This window comes from Dendropsophus ebraccatus, chromosome 1 (assembly GCF_027789765.1).
Source record: "Dendropsophus ebraccatus isolate aDenEbr1 chromosome 1, aDenEbr1.pat, whole genome shotgun sequence".
Taxonomy (NCBI): Eukaryota; Metazoa; Chordata; class Amphibia; order Anura; family Hylidae; genus Dendropsophus; species Dendropsophus ebraccatus.
The window spans coordinates 227,828,582-227,849,030 of NC_091454.1; the positions used below are offsets into that span (position 1 = coordinate 227,828,582).

A 20,449-nucleotide genomic window follows, 5' to 3' on the forward strand; every position below is an offset into this window, starting at 1 on the left:
GAATATAAGTTACCAGCAGCAGGACGTGGGTTTCAGGACTAGTGTGGCTTCCATGTCCACCCACAGAACTGAAGCACAAGCTAACTGTCTTGAATTCAGCATGCTATACCTTCAGGTCACTAGGAGAGCCTATGATAAGGGAAAACAGGGAAAGGGACACAGCACTATATCAGTGTTGAAGCCTTCCGTTCTCAGGATTGGTGGGGGTCCTATTGACTGGACCCTCACCAATCAGAAAATGATGGAATATATAAGTGATTACCAACGTTTACATGGAAATCAGTTAATGTCACACGAAGATAGCCCCTCACATAGACATTGATCTGTCAGTGATTTTATTATTAAGTGCCATTTATTTTCATCATAGCTTCATAAAAACTGATTTTTACCATTCTAATCTATGAGACGTCTATACTAGTCTGTTATGGTTTAAAGTTGGAAAGACTCCATACTAACCACTTTATGGAAACCTGACAAGTCCCTGGATACATGAGCAGTTTGTAGTGTTCTTTTTGACAGGGAACTATTTTTTATTGTTCCTTTGTTCTTTGTTTGTTACTAAGGACATATAAAGGACAACATCAAGTCCACCTCATTTTTGACAATTATAGGTTCAGGATGAAGAAATTGTGGTATTCGGTGGCAAGAGGTCATCTCCCAGACATCCAGTATGGTAACTGGCAACTTGGAAAACATGGCTTTCATCACTGTGTCCAACTGGTAGGACAACCAGTCATTAACCAAGGGCAAGTCATGCCCAGTGTTGGCCGACTTAATAAAAATCTTTGTATGGGGGCTACGTTCCAAAAGTTGAATAACGGCTTCCCGAATGTGACGTAGTCTGCGAATGTACAGTTCTACTGGGTAGGTGACAAAATGAGCCCAGATAGTCAGGACAATGACCATTCCTTGGCGATCACCCAGTCCATCCAACTCTGTAGAAATGTAATGTAGCTCCTTAACACTTATACGATTCATACGGAGAGGCTTCTGATGTGCTCTGAAGTGCACAAGATAGTTGTGTTCTGCATCTGTCGCCAACAGTGGACCTGGGAGGTGAGGCACGTGGAGGCTTATTTGCTTGAGAGCTGTCAGTGTTTTAAGTAAGATAAAGAAGACATTTATTATTTACCAGCTATAAAAACTAAACTAAACAATTTGCTTAAAGGGCCACTCCAGCAGCAAACATTGTTTACCCTCCGAGAATTAGACTGGTAAAGGGTTGCCTATGCCCCCACTACTTACCAGGTGTTTTGTATTCCTGTTGTGGTACCAGTTCTGGTTCCCACCGCAACGCTGATCTACACAGCTCTGGCTCTGTGGAATGGAACTAACTTTACCAAATTAAGTCTACGAGACTCTTAGACTTACATTAGCATAGTGACTTCTCAACCATCCACAAGCCCCAGTGGACCCCAAGGGGGTATGAGTTATTTTGTTCTTTTATGATTATTTGATTGTAAGCAATGATTCCTATTTAGTTACTGTGACTTTTTGACATATCTAGAATTTGACGTGCTTTATTCTTGCTTCTAACTGGAATTTATGATGTTGGCCACTGTTGGCCCTTATAGTTGGCCTATGTTGGGCTCCTATGTAAATGATGTTTAAACTTGAAACTAATAAAACCTTATGTAAACCAATTCCCAGCAGGAATTAGCTAGGTAAACTGAGCAGCAGTGGGAACTTGAAGTGGCTCTCTATAGTAGGAATGGAGTTTTTATTGATTAGTCAACTTGTCTGTTGAAAGTCATGGCCACAACCAACTAATACAGAATGTCAACTCTCTACTCTCCTTGGGTCTCTTTGGCAAGTAACAAAACAGTTCCTTTCCCTAGTATCATGCCCCAAGTCCCCACATTATGGTACTGATCACTTGCCTCAGTGGTAGTGCCAGAGATATTGAGCCAAGTGATTGGCTGTAGGGGAACAATGAACCCTGCACTGACCGCACACCATTGTCCCAGTCTCCTGGGATGATCTAGAGCAGGTGCGCTAAGGAGATGATGCAATACTCCTTGACTATTAATATTAAATATATTTTTTACCATTCTTGCTACGTACTTGGTACAAACTTCACCAGATATTCCCACCAGCCCAGCAGCGTGGAGTCTCCGAGCATGTAGATCATTTTATCAGATAGACATTTGGCCACTTTTTTGCTATCATTGAAGTGTTCATTGGAGCAGACAAGAGATTTCCATTCATCCTGATAGTAAAAGCCTGATGGGTGCGGAGTCCAAAGTCTTGGGGTACAAGGTCTTCTACCTAAAATAAATATGGAAACTTTTTTCAAGTTTTTGTTAGGAAGCAGCAATCAATCCCTAACACCAGATGATGCCAGATGTCAATTACAGACAGTGTGTGAATGAGAGACTGGAAACAGTCAAAATCATGAAATCAAGAAGCTGCTGCAAAAAGATGGCCACTTTCTTCCAGAGACAGCACCACTCTTGTCTTCAGTTCAGGTGTGGTTTGCAATTAAGAGTTAGAAAACCTGCACCCAAACTGGAGACAAGAGCGGTGCTGTCTCTGGAAGAAAGTGGCCATCTTTTTGTAGTGCTGAACAACCCCTTTAAGAAATTATAAAAGATTATTGATGGGTGTGAGATAGATAGATAGATAGATAGATAGATAGATAGATAGATAGATAGATAGATAGATATGTAGCAAAAATACTCTGCAGCACTCGGAAGTTCTTGAGCAAACGTGACGTGGGTTTATTTAAACATCGTAAACACAGCAAACAAGAAGTAAAGAGACACGACGTTTCGGCGTACCTTACGCCATTTTCAAGTGTACTAGTGCCACAAACAATCACAGCTTAAATACATTTGTGCTAAGTAGTTGCAAAACACGATACGTGCAAAATTCTGTCAATCACAGTGAAAAGTTACTCCCATTCCACTCCTCTCCATCACCTGATTGGAGTGTGCTAATGTCCATGTTTAAGAGCCTATACGGCATAATAGATTAGTAAAGTGTCCATTCATAAAAGTGATCACCAAAAAAGTGAAAAAAACTTGAATCGGCATAGTCCATCATAAATTTGTATAGACGATATATTCACTGGAAGGCAATCCCAAATTGTTCTCAATCCAAGCCAGTTGCACATACTTAAATTACCGCAAGTATACTCTCAGACAGGTCTGAACGAGGCATAGTCTTCAGCTACGAAGCCGCTTCCTCCTGGAGTTGCCGGGGACCCTCCTCCCATAGGGCGAGAGATCTCCAGTACGACTCCAGCCCTCCCACCGAATGTGAATCCACACCAGCGGGCAGCCGGAATCACCTCCCGGGGTTGCGGCCATTTTCTTCAGACTAGCCGCAATGTGAACGCACAATGTGAATGGCCACCGGGCCGCAAGCTGTAAATACTTGTAAATGATGAACTTCTTGTGCAGGCTTGAATGTTTCAATCTAAAGGGTATTGCCTTCCGTGTCACAATCATTATAGTCATGAATTTCTATAAAAGGAGAAAAGGAAAAACAATTATTAGAAAATTTCCAAAAAAGCTAAGAAATAAATTCAGATTGTTTGTGTACATATGATACTCCCTTACATTGCGGATACATGAGGGTATATAGAAGCATATGGAGAGGTAAATAACTACTTAAACATATGGTTATTGATAATGTATTCAACGTTTAAACCACACGGGGATAAAGATTGTAGCTCGTGAATCCAATATAATTCCTTACGGAGGAGCAACATTTTTCTGTTGCCACCTCTCTTTGGTTGTAACACTCGATCAATAAGCATGAATCTAAGGTCCCCTTCAGAATGACCAAACTTGGTAAAGTGACAGGAGACCGGTAGATCCAATTTCTTTTTTCGGATGCTGTATCGATGCTGATTGATGCGGGTTTTGACATCCAATGTCGTCTCACCCACATAAATCAGATCGCACGGACACATGAGAATATAAATAACCCAGTCACTATTACATGTCAAGTATTGTTGAATACGGTATTGTTTCTTAGTTTTAGGATGTGTGAACACATTTCCCTTGCACATGTACTTACAATTAACACACACCCGGCACGGATAGGAACCCTTCCCCCCTGGTGTCAGTACACGTTGTCCATCGCCTTGTGTGTGTCTAATGTCCGTGCGTACCAATTTGTCACGAACATTTTTAGCTCTCCTATATGAGAACAATGGAGGACTCTGAAATTCAGGTACATTGTTATGTTGTTCCCTGACTATATACCAATGTTTAAGAACAATCCTGTTTATGTCTTTAGACGCATGTGAATAGGTGCTAACAAACGGTATACGGTCCATTGTGTGAGCCGCGAGCTTGGGTTCCAATAGTTTCCCTCTCTCTATATTTTTTACTTTGTTTTTACACATTTCCAATAGTCTCTTAGGGTATCCCCTCTCCTTAAACTTGAACTCCATCTTATCTAAGGCTGTCTCCAAGTTATTCTCTTCCTCCACTATTCGTTTTGCCCTCAACATCTGCGAGTAGGGCAGGGATTTCAACATGTTGTTCGGATGGCAGCTGTTAAAGTGTAGAAAATTGTTGCAATCAGTATCCTTTGTATAGATATCTGTCGTCAATTTATTGTTCTCAATGGTTATCTGCACATCCAGATAGTGTATGGTGTGGAGATCCATATGAGCCACAAATTTTATTGTCTCGTCAATGGTGTTCAAATAATTGATGAAGTCACATAAATCACTCATGTTCCCAGACCACAGCATGAAAATGTCATCTATAAAGCGCCACCATGACGTCACATTACTGTAATGGTGTGCTGCATAGATTTGAGTGGACTCAAATCTATGCAGCACACCATTACAGTAATGTGACGTCATGGTGGCGCTTTATAGATGACATTTTCATGCTGTGGTCTGGGAACATGAGTGATTTATGTGACTTCATCAATTATTTGAACACCATTGACGAGACAATAAAATTTGTGGCTCATATGGATCTCCACACCATACACTATCTGGATGTGCAGATAACCATTGAGAACAATAAATTGACGACAGATATCTATACAAAGGATACTGATTGCAACAATTTTCTACACTTCAACAGCTGCCATCCGAACAACATGTTGAAATCCCTGCCCTACTCGCAGATGTTGAGGGCAAAACGAATAGTGGAGGAAGAGAATAACTTGGAGACAGCCTTAGATAAGATGGAGTTCAAGTTTAAGGAGAGGGGATACCCTAAGAGACTATTGGAAATGTGTAAAAACAAAGTAAAAAATATAGAGAGAGGGAAACTATTGGAACCCAAGCTCGCGGCTCACACAATGGACCGTATACCGTTTGTTAGCACCTATTCACATGCGTCTAAAGACATAAACAGGATTGTTCTTAAACATTGGTATATAGTCAGGGAACAACATAACAATGTACCTGAATTTCAGAGTCCTCCATTGTTCTCATATAGGAGAGCTAAAAATGTTCGTGACAAATTGGTACGCACGGACATTAGACACACACAAGGCGATGGACAACGTGTACTGACACCAGGGGGGAAGGGTTCCTATCCGTGCCGGGTGTGTGTTAATTGTAAGTACATGTGCAAGGGAAATGTGTTCACACATCCTAAAACTAAGAAACAATACCGTATTCAACAATACTTGACATGTAATAGTGACTGGGTTATTTATATTCTCATGTGTCCGTGCGATCTGATTTATGTGGGTGAGACGACATTGGATGTCAAAACCCGCATCAATCAGCATCGATACAGCATCCGAAAAAAGAAATTGGATCTACCGGTCTCCTGTCACTTTACCAAGTTTGGTCATTCTGAAGGGGACCTTAGATTCATGCTTATTGATCGAGTGTTACAACCAAAGAGAGGTGGCAACAGAAAAATGTTGCTCCTCCGTAAGGAATTATATTGGATTCACGAGCTACAATCTTTATCCCCGTGTGGTTTAAACGTTGAATACATTATCAATAACCATATGTTTAAGTAGTTATTTACCTCTCCATATGCTTCTATATACCCTCATGTATCCGCAATGTAAGGGAGTATCATATGTACACAAACAATCTGAATTTATTTCTTAGCTTTTTTGGAAATTTTCTAATAATTGTTTTTCCTTTTCTCCTTTTATAGAAATTCATGACTATAATGATTGTGACACGGAAGGCAATACCCTTTAGATTGAAACATTCAAGCCTGCACAAGAAGTTCATCATTTACAAGTATTTACAGCTTGCGGCCCGGTGGCCATTCACATTGTGCGTTCACATTGCGGCTAGTCTGAAGAAAATGGCCGCAACCCCGGGAGGTGATTCCGGCTGCCCGCTGGTGTGGATTCACATTCGGTGGGAGGGCTGGAGTCGTACTGGAGATCTCTCGCCCTATGGGAGGAGGGTCCCCGGCAACTCCAGGAGGAAGCGGCTTCGTAGCTGAAGACTATGCCTCGTTCAGACCTGTCTGAGAGTATACTTGCGGTAATTTAAGTATGTGCAACTGGCTTGGATTGAGAACAATTTGGGATTGCCTTCCAGTGAATATATCGTCTATACAAATTTATGATGGACTATGCCGATTCAAGTTTTTTTCACTTTTTTGGTGATCACTTTTATGAATGGACACTTTACTAATCTATTATGCCGTATAGGCTCTTAAACATGGACATTAGCACACTCCAATCAGGTGATGGAGAGGAGTGGAATGGGAGTAACTTTTCACTGTGATTGACAGAATTTTGCACGTATCGTGTTTTGCAACTACTTAGCACAAATGTATTTAAGCTGTGATTGTTTGTGGCACTAGTACACTTGAAAATGGCGTAAGGTACGCCGAAACGTCGTGTCTCTTTACTTCTTGTTTGCTGTGTTTACGATGTTTAAATAAACCCACGTCACGTTTGCTCAAGAACTTCCGAGTGCTGCAGAGTATTTTTGCTACATATCTACTTTGGTCCGTTGTCCAGGACCCGTCTGCGGGCACCTATCTCGTGCATTCAAGGTGCTGCCTATATTTCTTAAGATATAGATAGATAGATAGATAGATAGATAGATAGGAGATAGATAGATAGATAGGAGATAGATAGATAGATAGATAGATAGATAGATAGATAGATAGATAGAAGATAGATAGATAGGAGATAGATAGATAGATAGATAGATAGATAGATAGATAGATAGATAGATAGATAGATAGGGAGATAGATAGGGAGATAGATAGATAGATAGATAGATAGGAGATAGATAGATAGATAGATAGATAGATAGATAGATAGATAGATACCTTTAATAACATCTCTTTGTGGAAGGACATTGAGAGGTTCGGCATCTGTTGATATTTCTTGGTCGATAAGATACCTTGCAGAAAATAAATCTATGTAAACACATAAATGGAGAATGTATAGTAGAGAGAATAGCATTGTGGTATTAGTGTTGGAGGAAATATCTAAGTGTGAGTCAAAATGATATATCTAGTATTGAAGAAGTGATGGTAGTGTCTGGCCAGCAGAGATAAGCAGCCATGCTGTACATTGCCTCCTGTGCTCCCAGTATCTGCCCCGTGTAGAGCTAAATCCAAACTGATCATTGAATCCGCAACCAATGTAATAGCTGACTCCAGTGCAGCCTCAGGAATAGAATGTTGGGAGGTCACTCCTCTCTAGTCACAATACCGAGGACACCTATCAACTATTTGTCTTCTTGTCTAGACGACCACACATTGGATGTTTATGGAGTTGTCCAATGTGTCCAGGTTTGGGGTGACATCAGGTCACCGTCCAATCACTAGACCTGTAAGATATGGGAACTTCACAGATATATGGATCAATAGGGAGATTGCTTGTTCATGAATAAGAATATAATAGTATAATAAATATTTACGTTGAGAAGAACTTTTGTTCTTCTGCAGTAAGGACTTCCCGGAATCCCGCGCCTGAATGGTCCCGATAGGCGTCGCACGGCAGGGTCCTTGGTCGCTGACACACCCATTTTTCTTCATAGCGTTCATCATAATATTCACAGACATCTTGTCCGGGAAGGTCTACGTTACATTCCACCTCTTCTTCTTTCCCATCTTTCATGAAATATCCATAGAAGTAAAACTGTACAAAACCACAGGAAACACAACACACAGAATGGTGAGCAAAGTGAGAAAGGAGAAGAGAAAAGGAGATGAGGATTCTTACACTCTCCTCCCAGCAGACAGAGAGGATCTTGGCTTTAGCTGTCCATGTGATTCTACACTCATGCATCATGGGATCAATAATAGATTTGTAAGGAAAAGGCTGCAGTTTGCAATTGGACTGTCAAGATGGTGTCTGAACAGAGGTCAAATGGCCCATGTGCAGTAACACAGTAATGAACTGTAGATACAGCTGAGCTGGAATAAAACAGATGACACAGCAGAAACAGAAGAAAAATCACAGAGCCCTTCACATTCGTAATTTACTACATTACATTGTCCATGAGGAAGGGGTAGACATTGAACTCCGAAACAGGTTTGATAATACATCCTGCCCCCATAATCTCTCAGAAGCAAGACTTTATCAAAATCAGCTCATTGCCTAACAACTATTTCTTTTAATGCCCGGCCATTACCTCCAACTGATTGACACATAAAGGATAGAGAAAGAGATGCTAAAGTGAGTCCGGAGACACTTCTATGAGGACGCGCTGCCACTACGAACTCAGATCACTCCCGGGACTGTTCCACTACGAGGACTGCTGAGAGGTGTAATCAGCACCGACCCTCTATTTTTTTTTTTTTTTTGGCTTATTTTATTGAGATTTATTTTTACATTTTCACCATGAAGAATATGTCTTCTTTTGAATCTAGCAGTGCTACCACCTAAAAATTATCTAAAGCGGCCAAAAACATACAGTATCCAATATGTGTGCAATGTTGACTATGAATCACAGCTATTGGAGAATGCATTGGCGGTGTAACTTGGGCTGAATGTATTCATCGCCATGTGGGAATGTGGTCTGACTCTCTAGTCTATAGTTATTAATAGGAGGAGCAGTGTTTTCTCCTTTCACAATAGTTCTCCTTTCCCAGTAATTGCCTATATTGAGGGTGCGTTCCCATGTCCAGGTTTTTTGCATGTCCTCCATTTGTCCTCTCACGTGATAAAGGGAACCTCTCTTAACCTTCCTACTGCCTGAGGCTGGAAATACACACAACAGGTTTTGTGCCAAAACCAGAAGAGGATCCAACAGTAAAGAGAAGTACACATACTCCCTTCATATTTTCCATCACATTTGGTTCCACTTCTGGTTTTGCCACAAAAACTGCCATGTGCGTTTCCAGTCTAGACCACAAGCCATTGAGTTGGTCTCTAGTAGATCCACCACCACCACCATCACCTCCACCACCTCAGCCTTGATTGATCCCTGCCTTACAGAGAGAAATCTGTCAGTCAAGATTTATGGGGCAGTAGAAGGCACCATGGACCACCATGATGACTCTTGATGGCTTGAATGAAATGATGACTGATTCCCTTTGAGTACCAGGCACCTCCTTTCTACAAGTATAAATATTTCCCAAACAAAGATCTCTGGCTAATTACTTTTCCTATGGGCCAGCAATGTATACTAATGTTAGGAGGACTCACCAGGCTGCAGGTAGGGAATCGAAGGAAAGTGGCGTCTACTAGAGGAAGAACACCATACTAACCCATTGGCTTTGTCACAGATAAAATTTCAGAGCCACCACTTCCTGAGGGTAAGTGTGTCTCTTTCTCATTGGCTCTCCTGCATAGGCTGTACCCAAGCACAGCACCGTGCGTCTGTGGCTCATATAGGTTGGCTATATATAATAGGGTGCCAATGTGTATGTATAGAAGGCACTGGCCCCATTAACTTTTATGATCCACACATAGTCAGCTAGTGACTATGTGTGGATCACCATTGGGGGAAAAGGGAGAAGAGATTACTTAAAGGGGTATTCCAAGAAAATATATCAGGTTTTCCATGCTGCCTCTAGCATGGGGCAGTGATTTCCACCATTAAATGGTTCTCATTACCTTATCTGGTCTTGTGGCTCTTTTCTCATGCAGAATGGCAATGGCTTCACTGGAATACATGAGCTTTATGGAGACCACAGTCTCACCCGACCATTGAGGAATGAACGACGCTGTGTAGGAACCATTGTAGTTGTCCACCACAGATCCACTCACACCGGCTTTCAGGTTTGGGGAATGAAGTTTTGCATAGAAAAAATCTCCACCATAACTCTTGGGTCTCCCTCTATGGTCCCTGGCTACGATAAGAACCTTTACTTTCTCTCCAATAACATAAGTAGAACGGGGATTGATTAAGGAAAATTCAGACTTCTTCGGATGGGTGGAGAACTCCAGACTCGTGGTGGCCGGGGGCAGAGGCCATTCGATCAACTTCAGTAAGGAGTCAATCTCTTCCTCGAGGTGACCTGTATTTAGGAACATTGGTGAAGGTTTTGTTGTAGATTTTCTCCATTTTAATCTGTAGATGACCTGGAAACAAGATAGAAGGAAATGAAGAGGCCGACACATCCCATCCTAGGCTGATGACCATGGAGCAGGAGACTCTTCACAAGAGCCATGAACGAAGCCAAGCCTACCTAGGTCAGGCCTGACCGCCCTCCCCTTCTTACTTAAATCAGTTCCTTTCTCTTTAAGGCAGAAGGGGGCTGTCCAACCTGACTCCTCCCCTCTCTAGAACAATCCCTATTATAAGCCTATGGACAATGGAAAGTATACGGCTTAGATGATATCTGCAAATGTAGCACATGTATAGAGAGAACATAGGTAGACTCAGATGTTCTGCATTAATGTTTTAACCCTTTAAGTACATGCCTTGGATTAGTACAAAAGAAACAACAACAATGACATGTATAAGCTGCATTAGAATTAGGCAGATTAATAGTTACACCCAGACGTAAAGGGGCCGTCCGGGCAGGGCAGTTTTTATGTTTATGCGAGGGAAAGGATGGTTAAAGGGGTACTCTAGTGAACAATGAACTGGTGTAAGAAATTTGTGATTTACGTCTATTAAAAAATCTCCAGTCTTCCAGTACTTATCAGCTGCTGTATGTTCTGCAGGAAGTGGTGTATTCTCTTCAGCCAGACACAGTGCTCTCTGCTGCCACCTCTGTCCATGTCAGGAACTGTCCAGAGCAGCAGCAAATCCCCATAGAAAACCTCTCCTGCTCTGACAGTTCCTGACATGGACAGAGGTGGCAGCAGAGAGCACTGTGTCAGACTGGAGAGAATACATCACTTCCTGCTGGACATTTTTTTTTTTTTTCTGGAGTACCCATTTTAAACGGAGGTGCACAACCCAGGCTGGCTTCTCCATCACAGCAGCTCCATCCCCACTATGTGCCCTGTGTCTGGGTTTAAGGTTGTGACATCACAGTCCTACCCAACCAATCAGCAACTGCATTGATCTCAGCTTATTGTCTAAGGGTACCTGCAGAATCTTGCCCCAGGTGTGCGGCAGGTACTAGAGAAGTGTGAGAACCAGGAGGACGTGGCGTAGCGCAGTCCTCTCCCGGCTCTGTGTCATGTGATCACAGTCGGGCTGCAAAGACTTACACAGGCAATCAGACGGAGCCTGACTCATCATGTGACACAGAGCTGGTAGAGGACTGTGCTTAGCGCAGTCCTCTCCTGGCTTGTTCTCCCAATCGGTACAGGTGTGAACACTCCCAGACTTTGGACATGTCTCTATGGTGTCTCTATGCAATGTCAAAGGTTTTTACAATTGACAGTGACACTTAGAGGTCACTCAGGGACATTACACCTGTTTCACTGATTGTGAATAAGCTACATAACCTGTTGGACTTAAAGGGACACTCCCATCTCCTAAACTGTTGTGTTTTTCCTACCTTTCTTTCTCCCTCTGACATCCCACATGTCTCGAGGGCTTGGAGATGTGTAATATCAGAGGAAGACACGACAGCGCTGAGCTGAGAAGGAGGAGATGAAACAACTGCCTTTAAAGGGGTTATCCAAGATTAGACAGAGCTGCTTTTTTATTTCAGAAACAGTGCCACTCTCTTCCTCAGGTTGTGTGTGGTATTGCAGCCTGGTTGCATTAAAGTGAATAGAGCTGAGTTGTAATATCACACACAACCTGAGCACAGGTGGGGCGCTATTTAAAAAAAAAAATGTAATATAAGTCTTTCTTATCGTGGATAAACCCTTTAAAACTGATACATATATCCTGAGCAGATGCAGTGTATGGCTCACAGAGGATTGTCCACACTAGATATCATTGTATGTGCTCTAACCAGGAGCGGGTCAGGACTGCTGACTAACATCAAACAAGAATCATGCAAATAACAAGGAATAAAAGTGCAAATACATCCCAAAGTTTCAGAGCTTTTCCCTCTACAATTATCAGACACCTTGTAAGCGATACACGGACTCTTACCATTGTGATGGCGGAGAAGAAGCACTGTGCCGCCAGGAAGAGCACCAGCTTCCTCATCGTCTCCTAAGAGAGTCATACGGAAACAACAAAAGCAATAAAGGAAGATCAGACTGGAAATGGTGAAGGTGTAAAACACAGAAGAGAAAGGAGGTAGATACAGACATACCGAGCCTCGGCTCCGGAAATGCAGATTCCTTATGTATGAATAGACTAAGATGTCCTGTGTGTACATGGGCTCAGGAGGAGGGGGGATATAATTCTTTATACAACTTATCTATCTGTAGTGCCCCAGCACAGGTGTGCCACTGACTTGTTATTGCACCTGGGTAAAGTAACTCGGTTCAGGTTCTCGCAGTGGTCAGAGGTGTTCTATGTTTTCCCCACTAGGTGGCACTACTGTGGTTTTTCTATGCTTTGTTCTATGCACAGCTGAAGGAAACACTGGGATAAATTGTTTATGTCACATTTTTGTTTTTTTCCTGTTGCAGATGCAGGTCCCTCTTTTTTCTATCCTATCCTTACGCTCCTTTCTTCTGCACACACAGTCCCACCAAACACAGGGAGACTTAGTTGCTCCTATAAAAGAAGGTTAGTTCCTAGTGGGAGGGTCTCCACGTTTCACTTACTAGAGAGAGAGAGCAACAAAAAAGAGACAGTTCCTGCTGCAGTGAAGCCAGGGCCTGGCTTAGGCTAAGACCCTTTGTCAGGGACCAAGAGACTAAGGCCACATTCACACACCCGTAGTGCAGTCCACGACCGTGGACCCGCAGCCCGCACTACAAATGTGCATCCGTAGTGCTACATGCTTCACGGAGCACTACATTCACACATCATTACTCCAGCAATCTGTGCCGCAGAAAAAAGGACCGCTGCAACGGCTTCCCCGTGTCGGTGCCATTGTATCCATATGAAATACTTAAAGCAAATGTACCTGATGGATTTGCTTTAAGCTTTTATTCTGATATAAGTAGTCACCACTAGCATGCAGTGCTAGACCCCCTCAGGAGGAAAGGACGTCCTCTGAGGTTCACCTTGTCCATGCCAGGGATATTTTCAACTTAGTACAGAGCAGTGACCTGTATCCAGTTAGGCAGTTACCCATAGAACAAAGCTGCCACTTGCCTACGTATTCTACAGTGTAACGCAAGGCTCTTCTGAAAAGTTTTGGGAAGTCTGCTTGACCCAGGGCCTTGTACTACCCTTATAGGACAGGTAACGCAACACTGTAGGGCATTAGGTGGTCAAGTATGTGAGTACAAGTTTTCTTCTTCTTCTCTTAACTACACTATCCCGGCAGAGTACTAAGCTAAATTGGCAGGGCCCTCAAGAAGCTCCTTTTCTCTTCTGCTATTCCAGCTTCTTTTACCTCCCACCTGCAGTTACCAACTCTTTATTTTGTATTGCACTGGAGAAATACCTCAGTAAAGGGACGTTATTTTGGTTAAGCTACTGGACTCTGTCAGTCATTCTGCACCTACACACCAGATTACACTTGGGTTATCCAAACCTGCAGAAGCCATGCCCGTCTGACAGGTAGTAACCACCGGGGGTGGGTACCAATGCCACTCCAGGCTACCGTGATAAGTGCTGAAGTAACCCACACCCACCTAGCTGCCACAACACCGCCAGAGATCGGTTGCATTCAATAAAAATGAGCTGTCATACCCCACAAAAACTGAGCACAAGACTGGCGCAATTTCTGGAAAATCCTGGAAAATCCCTTTAAATATAAGATATATTGGAGGCAATACGTAGGACTTGGACTTAGCTAAACGTTAGACTTAGGACTGGGTTTTAGATCTGTGGTTCTGTTCTGTAGCTACAGTATAATAATCTAGATTGCATTTTAGGTATTTATCTATAGGTTTACAGCAATAAATAGTATATGCAACCCTTAAAGGGGAAGTCTAGCACGGGGCAAAAAAGTTATTTCTAGCTGGGGATGGAGAAACAGTCATCGGTCCCGGTGTCCGTGCAGCATTGCCTCCCACTCCTAGACCCAGTAGTGGATTACAATAGGGGCGTTCCGCACGGCAGCCCGGGGCCCTAAGCTCCTGGGGGGCCCATGACCACCCAAAAAGACTTAAACTTTCAGTGGTGTACTGTCTCCTGGCTACACTTCTGCCATGATTTGCAAAAAATCTGTTTTTTTTTTATGGCAATTTTGCACAAACCAGGACATCATGACATTATCTATTCTGTACTATGAACGCCAGGCTAGTGCTGCCATAGTTACAGTGGGCTGGGGGGCTTGGTGAACAGCCCGGGGCCTATGGTGAAGTTAATCCGCCCTTGCCTGGACCCCACTGGCTGTCTTCTTAGCTTCGATTGGTGGGCATCACTTCTGTAACCTCCCACAATCACATAGTTACCCCTATTCCTGAGCATAGGGGATAATTTTGGCTCTTGGGGGTAACCTCAGTAAATATAGATAGTATGCAATAGATATAAAGTTAGCAATATTGCAACTTGAGAAAGGGGTCCTTGGAAATCTGATGTCAGGCTGGGACCCAGAGACACAGGGCAAGTGAAGCCCTAACATTGGCACCCGCCCTGCTGTCCCTTCCTTTTGGAGTGATCGGCTCCTTAGCAGGGTGGCTCCAACCAGAAGACTAATCTCTGTGCTACTATAAGAGGGACACAAGACAAAGACAAGACAAGCCAATAATCGCAGGGTCAATTAGCCGGGTCGGTAACTATTGGCCGCACAGCGTGACGGCTGGCTCCTGACACCTGAAATGTGTTGTTTCAATGAGGTTGATCAATAAGCCCTGCATTATTTGGCCTAAAGATGTCTGGGCTCCTTTCGCTGTTAAAAGTTATCCTCCACATTAGCGTTCAGTGATGGAGTTACTTCTTGGCATGCGCCAGCCTCCTTCCTACGCCTTGCCAAGAACTCCTGTTCAGCTTTCCATGAATATACTGATATCAGCAGCACAGCTCAAGCCCTTTACTTTTGTTTGGAGCCTATGTTGCAGACACATACGATACCCATAACTCCCTCGAAGCCTTATCACCATCTCTGTGACTGTTATGGGATCATATCTTAAGCTGTACATAGAGGTTAGACGGCTCTCAGCCAAACACCTTCATTAGCCGGAGCTATTCTTCCCATATGTCTCATATTCCTGTGCATGTTCCTGGAAGGGCAGAGCTCTTTGTTTTATTACCTTGGCAGCTGTCACTTCCAGATCGGGAAATGAATCAGAACAAACAAGGAACAAGAAAGATGAAAATAATGGGTGGGTAAGTGGAACACAATGCAATAAGAAACACATGTAAAAAATGTTCTTTTTGCTGCCCATTCATTTGACAGACATGTCCTCACTTATCTCTAAACTTCTAAGATGTATGTTGGGAGGTTACCAGCTTCTATAACTTTATATAATGTGTTTGTCTATGTTAGGACACTCAGCGTTTGTTATGTACATGGAGCCTTTTGTATGTTCTGATAACATGTGTATTGCATTGTTTTGGATTCTAAAGGAGAGGTTAGGGTGGTCGCATCTGTCTGCTGATGATGGCAGAACACGTATTCAACTGACGGGATTCATGCCAACTGCCTTGGTTGAACATGGCTGCATTTTAAATAGTGAGACGGGAATAAGCTACTGCCAGACTCCACTGGGGGGGGGGGGGGGTTATAGCCGGCCATACCCCGTAAGACATGCAACAACTGAAAATCTAATGTGTAGGAGGTCCTAAAAAACTCTGCTCCAAAAGATGATGTTAGAAAAGAGAAGGATCGAGCATCGTAAATTTCACCTCCCCCATCCTTATGCTCTTGGGTAGTAAGACGAGTCTGGCCGTAGATTACCCCACCGCCCTTGTGGTACACATTATGGTTTATCTATGCCCAACTAAAAAGTGCTCACAGTTAAAAGGGTGGAGGTTTCTCCAGACTGCCCCCATTTTTTTTTATCTATAAATTCTTTCCCTATTCAACTCACTGTACAGAGGGGTATTTATGATTTCTCACCTCCTTGCCATTCGGATTCCACTGTCTGGCTTGTCTTTGCTGTCTGGCTCCTCTTGGATGCCTGTCCTGTCCTGGCTGTCTTGCTCCTCCTGGCTGTCTGGCTCGTATTGGATGCCTGGCTTGTCTTGGATGCCTGGCTTGTCTTGGATGCCTGGCTCCTCTTGGATGCCTGTCCTGTCCTGGCTGTCTTGCTCCTCCTGGCTGTCTGGCTCGTATTGGATGCCTGGCTTGTCTTGGATGCCTGGCTCCTCTTGGATGCCTGTCCTGTCCTGGCTTTCTTGCTCCTCTTGGCTGTTCGGATTGTCTTCGCTGTCTGGTTCCTCTTGGATACCTTCCTAGTTGTGGCTGTCTTGCTCCTCTTGGCTGTCTGGCTCGTCTTAGATGCCTGGCTTTTCTTGCCTGTCTGGCTCGTCTTAGATGCCTGGCTTTTCTTGCCTGGCTTGCTCCTCTTGGCTGTCTGGCTCGTCTTGGCTGTCTGGATTGTCTTGGCTGTCTGGCTCCTCTTGGATGCCTGTCCTGTCCTGGCTTTCTTGCTCCTCTTGGCTGTTCGGATTGTCTTCGCTGTCTGGTTCCTCTTGGATACCTTCCTAGTTGTGGCTGTCTTGCTCCTCTTGGCTGTCTGGCTCCTCTTGGCTGTCTGGCTCGTCTTAGATGCCTGGCTTTTCTTGCCTGTCTGGCTCGTCTTGCCTGTCTGGCTCGTCTTGCCTGTCTGGCTCTTATCACTTTCGTCTTTGAACGTTTGGCAGTGTGTGGCGTGGATCCACAGGATTTTCTTCTTCCTTGTTGATGTTGTTAGCAGGACTTGGCAATGACCTTATTGGGTGGAAATAGGTTGAGTTCATGCCAAGTACATTATATTGGCTCAGGATGAGCCGGTCTGGTCCCTATTTTCCTGTCAGTGATGAAGCGATGCAGTATATCATTTTAATGAATCATTGTATTATATTTTGTGGGCTACAACCTTGTAAAATTTTTAATAAAGGTTTGAACTATATGTTGATAATGTCAGTGCCATGACCTCTGGGAGTTGTTCATAGTTCAAATTACACAAGTGGCGAGCATTTAGACCATGTTAATGTTTAGGTTATGAGCTGTGAGACGGGATTAGCCCCTTCTCTACTTTACCGACCTATCAGTTCTGAGAAAAATGGAACAATTTACAATGGATGAAATTCTAAGACTTTATTCCAACACATTCAGTTCATTTTAGCAGTCACAATCTACCTAATTACTTCTTCTCTGGGAGGTACCAACCGGGCAGGAAGCTGATCTTGTAAGGGGTTCATTTGCTAAAGTTGGATATAATCAGACCCCACTGAGTGAGAATTTACTTCTGTTTTGCTGCATCTAACTTTTATGACCCCCCCCCCCCCCCACACACACACACACACACACTGTATACTGCCCCCCCCCCCCCCCCCCACACACACACACACACACGCACACACACACACGGCTGTACACTTGCCCCCACCACCACCACCCCAGCTGTACACCAACCCACCCTTCTTTCCAACTGTACAACCCCCCCCCTCACTCGGCTCTACACTCAGCCCCCACCCACCCGCCTGTACAATCACACGGGAAAGGAAGGAGCTCGCAATTAGGCTGAATAATATACCTGTGTAGAAAACTTCTTTTCTATGTAATTATACATCTGCCCTGGGATTAAACCTGTAATCACATGACATTCCTACCACATCACTCTTGTTAAATGCATTAACCTTTTGTACTCCAGCATCTTTGTAAGTGATTTGACTTTCACCACTTTATATGATTAAAAATACAAAAACAAAACCCAATGCCCCTTATACAACCATACGGTGCAACTGAGTCATTGATGGAATGACTGAACATTAAAAAGGATATATAAGTTCTATTTTATGTCATTTTATGTAATCAGATGAATGTAATCTGCTGATATGTCCCTGTAGCTCATGGGACGCTGACAATGAAAGTTAGTCTCTCCCTTTCATACATTGTGCGTTCCCTTGCACTTTGCAGTTTTAGATGACATGTACTAAGGCCGTTTGGAGCACTGGGGGCGAAGAACACCAATCCCCCTCTGGTCGGCCTGCCCCTTCTAAGGGGCTATTTCACGGAGTGATTATCAGCCTTATCGGGCCGATTCGGCTGCTTATTGCTCTGTGGAATAGAGACAACAATCAGCCGATGTTGCTGCGTGGAATAGCGATGCGCGGTGGGCGACCAACGATCTTACATGCACCATACATTACCTAAGCATATTGTAGACCTTCTACTGCACTCCTTCTTCCTCCTGGTACCACGCGGAGTAGCAGCTTCGGTGCGGCCTGTCCTAGCTGACAGTCCGCTCAGCCAATCACTGGCCGAGACCGCCACACAGCTCAGACAGGCCGCACCGAAGCTGCTGCTGCGCGCTGGACTGGGAGGAAGATGGGGCGCAGGAGAAGCCTTGCAACATGTGTAGGTAATGTATGGTGTTTAAACAAGGGCTGCAAGGACATTGGTAATGATGTCCCTGCAGCCCACGCTAAATAATTATCGGGCCGTGGAATAGGCCCAGTAAAGGAGCGCCGATCTAGCCTATCAGTGCTCATTTACATTATTGATCGGGCCCCCATTGGCCCGTTGAATAGGACCCTAAGGATTGGTTGTTCTGTAGACAAGCTTGAGGGACTCTCTCAGTTTCTTTGTCCTCCATCCCCAGACAGAGGCAGCTCTTATCAATAGAAGATTTGGTATCGCAGTCCTCATTACTTGTCCGACCATTGACGGAAGCCACCATCACCTTCATTTGCATGTTGTGAATGAGAAGCCTGGACTGCGGCAGACTAGAATCACATTGTCTTTAGTGATACAGCCAGGTTCTGTTTGGGATCTGATGACAATTAAGTTGGGTACTGAGGCCTCATGGAGGACACACCGACTCCCAAACATACAATCTACTCTTGAGAATCTGTCAGAAAAGCATTTAAGGTCCCTTGTTCCAACACATACTGTATACTAAGTAGGTCCCCTCTGTGCTCCCATGTGCTAGTTAGGCTTCCTCTGTGCTCCCATATAGAAGTTAGTAGAGACGAGAAAGCACCAAAATACTTGAATGCTCGTTAATCTAGTTGAGTCTTTATCAATACTCCAGTGCTCGATGTGAGCAATGAACCCCATTGAAATCAACGTGAGACTCAAGTATTTAGCCAGTTGCTTCCGGATTGGCACAGCTGAGGGTACCTGGTGAATCTGAAAATGAGAGTCTAGCGTTAACCCATGGGGGCCAAATTGTGTTTCGTTGGTGGGGAGGGAAGTGGGAAATTAACAATAAGTGGCTTAGGTGGGACACCACTGTAGCCACTGAATGGCTGATCTGTAATAGAGAAGACCGATAGAAGACAATTCTGGTAACTATAGCTTTACTGCTCCCCTAATATTGGGGTTTAAAGTAACAAATAGAATTTTTTGCAAAGTTAGAAAAGAATCTGGGTTTGGGGCAGGTCCAGTTCGCTCATCTTTAACCAGGGGCAACTACTATATAGATACACAGAGTGGCCTGACTACTAGAGATGAGCGAGAATGCTTTGTTGAGTATAGTTACTTGATGGTACTGGATACTGGAGCGAGTGCGAGTATTGCACACTTGTCGGGTGCTTGTTAACAAAAAGCTTGTTGAATGGCTGCTGGGCATAATGCATGCCCACAGCTTTAATAAAGTGTACCTGTCACTATCGGACCTTCCAGCTCAGCGGATAAATCCTCTACGGAAGGACAGGTCTCCATGGATATGGAGATGCAGTCAGATGATAATGCATTATTGTGCGATTGCCTCTCTGCCGTGGCCCAGGTTACTGGTATTGGTGTTGGGCTTGCTGGTGGGTTCTGGTGTTTTGGAGACTACTTGTCACGTGGCCAGGAGTGATAACACCCACCCTCGGACACACAGCAACCAGACCTTGGTTTGGACAGGTGTGAAGTGTAAGTAACAATAACAGCTAGATTTGCATTTCCAAGGAAATACATAGTGCTTGAAAAGAGCGCCCCTTTAACAGTGACTTCTCTTTAAGAGAAACTTTAACCCTTGATACCCTCCCTTTAAGAGCGACTTTGGTACAGTCCCTTTAAGAGCA

At 43.9% G+C, this 20,449-nt stretch overlaps 1 protein-coding gene across 2 annotated transcripts; it reads right to left on the reverse strand.

The window, feature by feature from the left end:
- Positions 1–310: 310 nt before the first annotated feature.
- On the reverse strand, positions 311–17,062 carry LOC138768168 (NXPE family member 3-like). Of its 2 annotated transcripts, XM_069946333.1 has the most exons (7): positions 16,350–17,062; positions 12,371–12,433; positions 9,979–10,446; positions 7,835–8,055; positions 7,239–7,312; positions 2,065–2,268; positions 311–1,088 (listed from the first exon to the last, which is right to left on the reverse strand). In XM_069946333.1, the coding sequence occupies exons 2-7, from the start codon at positions 12,425–12,427 to the stop codon at positions 559–561; spliced, it is 1,554 nt and encodes a 517-aa protein (XP_069802434.1). In that variant the 5' UTR covers positions 12,428–12,433; positions 16,350–17,062; the 3' UTR covers positions 311–558. The 2 variants fall into 2 exon arrangements, with proteins under 2 accessions (XP_069802434.1, XP_069802483.1); XM_069946382.1 differs by lacking the exon at positions 12,371–12,433.
- Between the last annotated feature and the right edge of the window lie 3,387 nt (positions 17,063–20,449).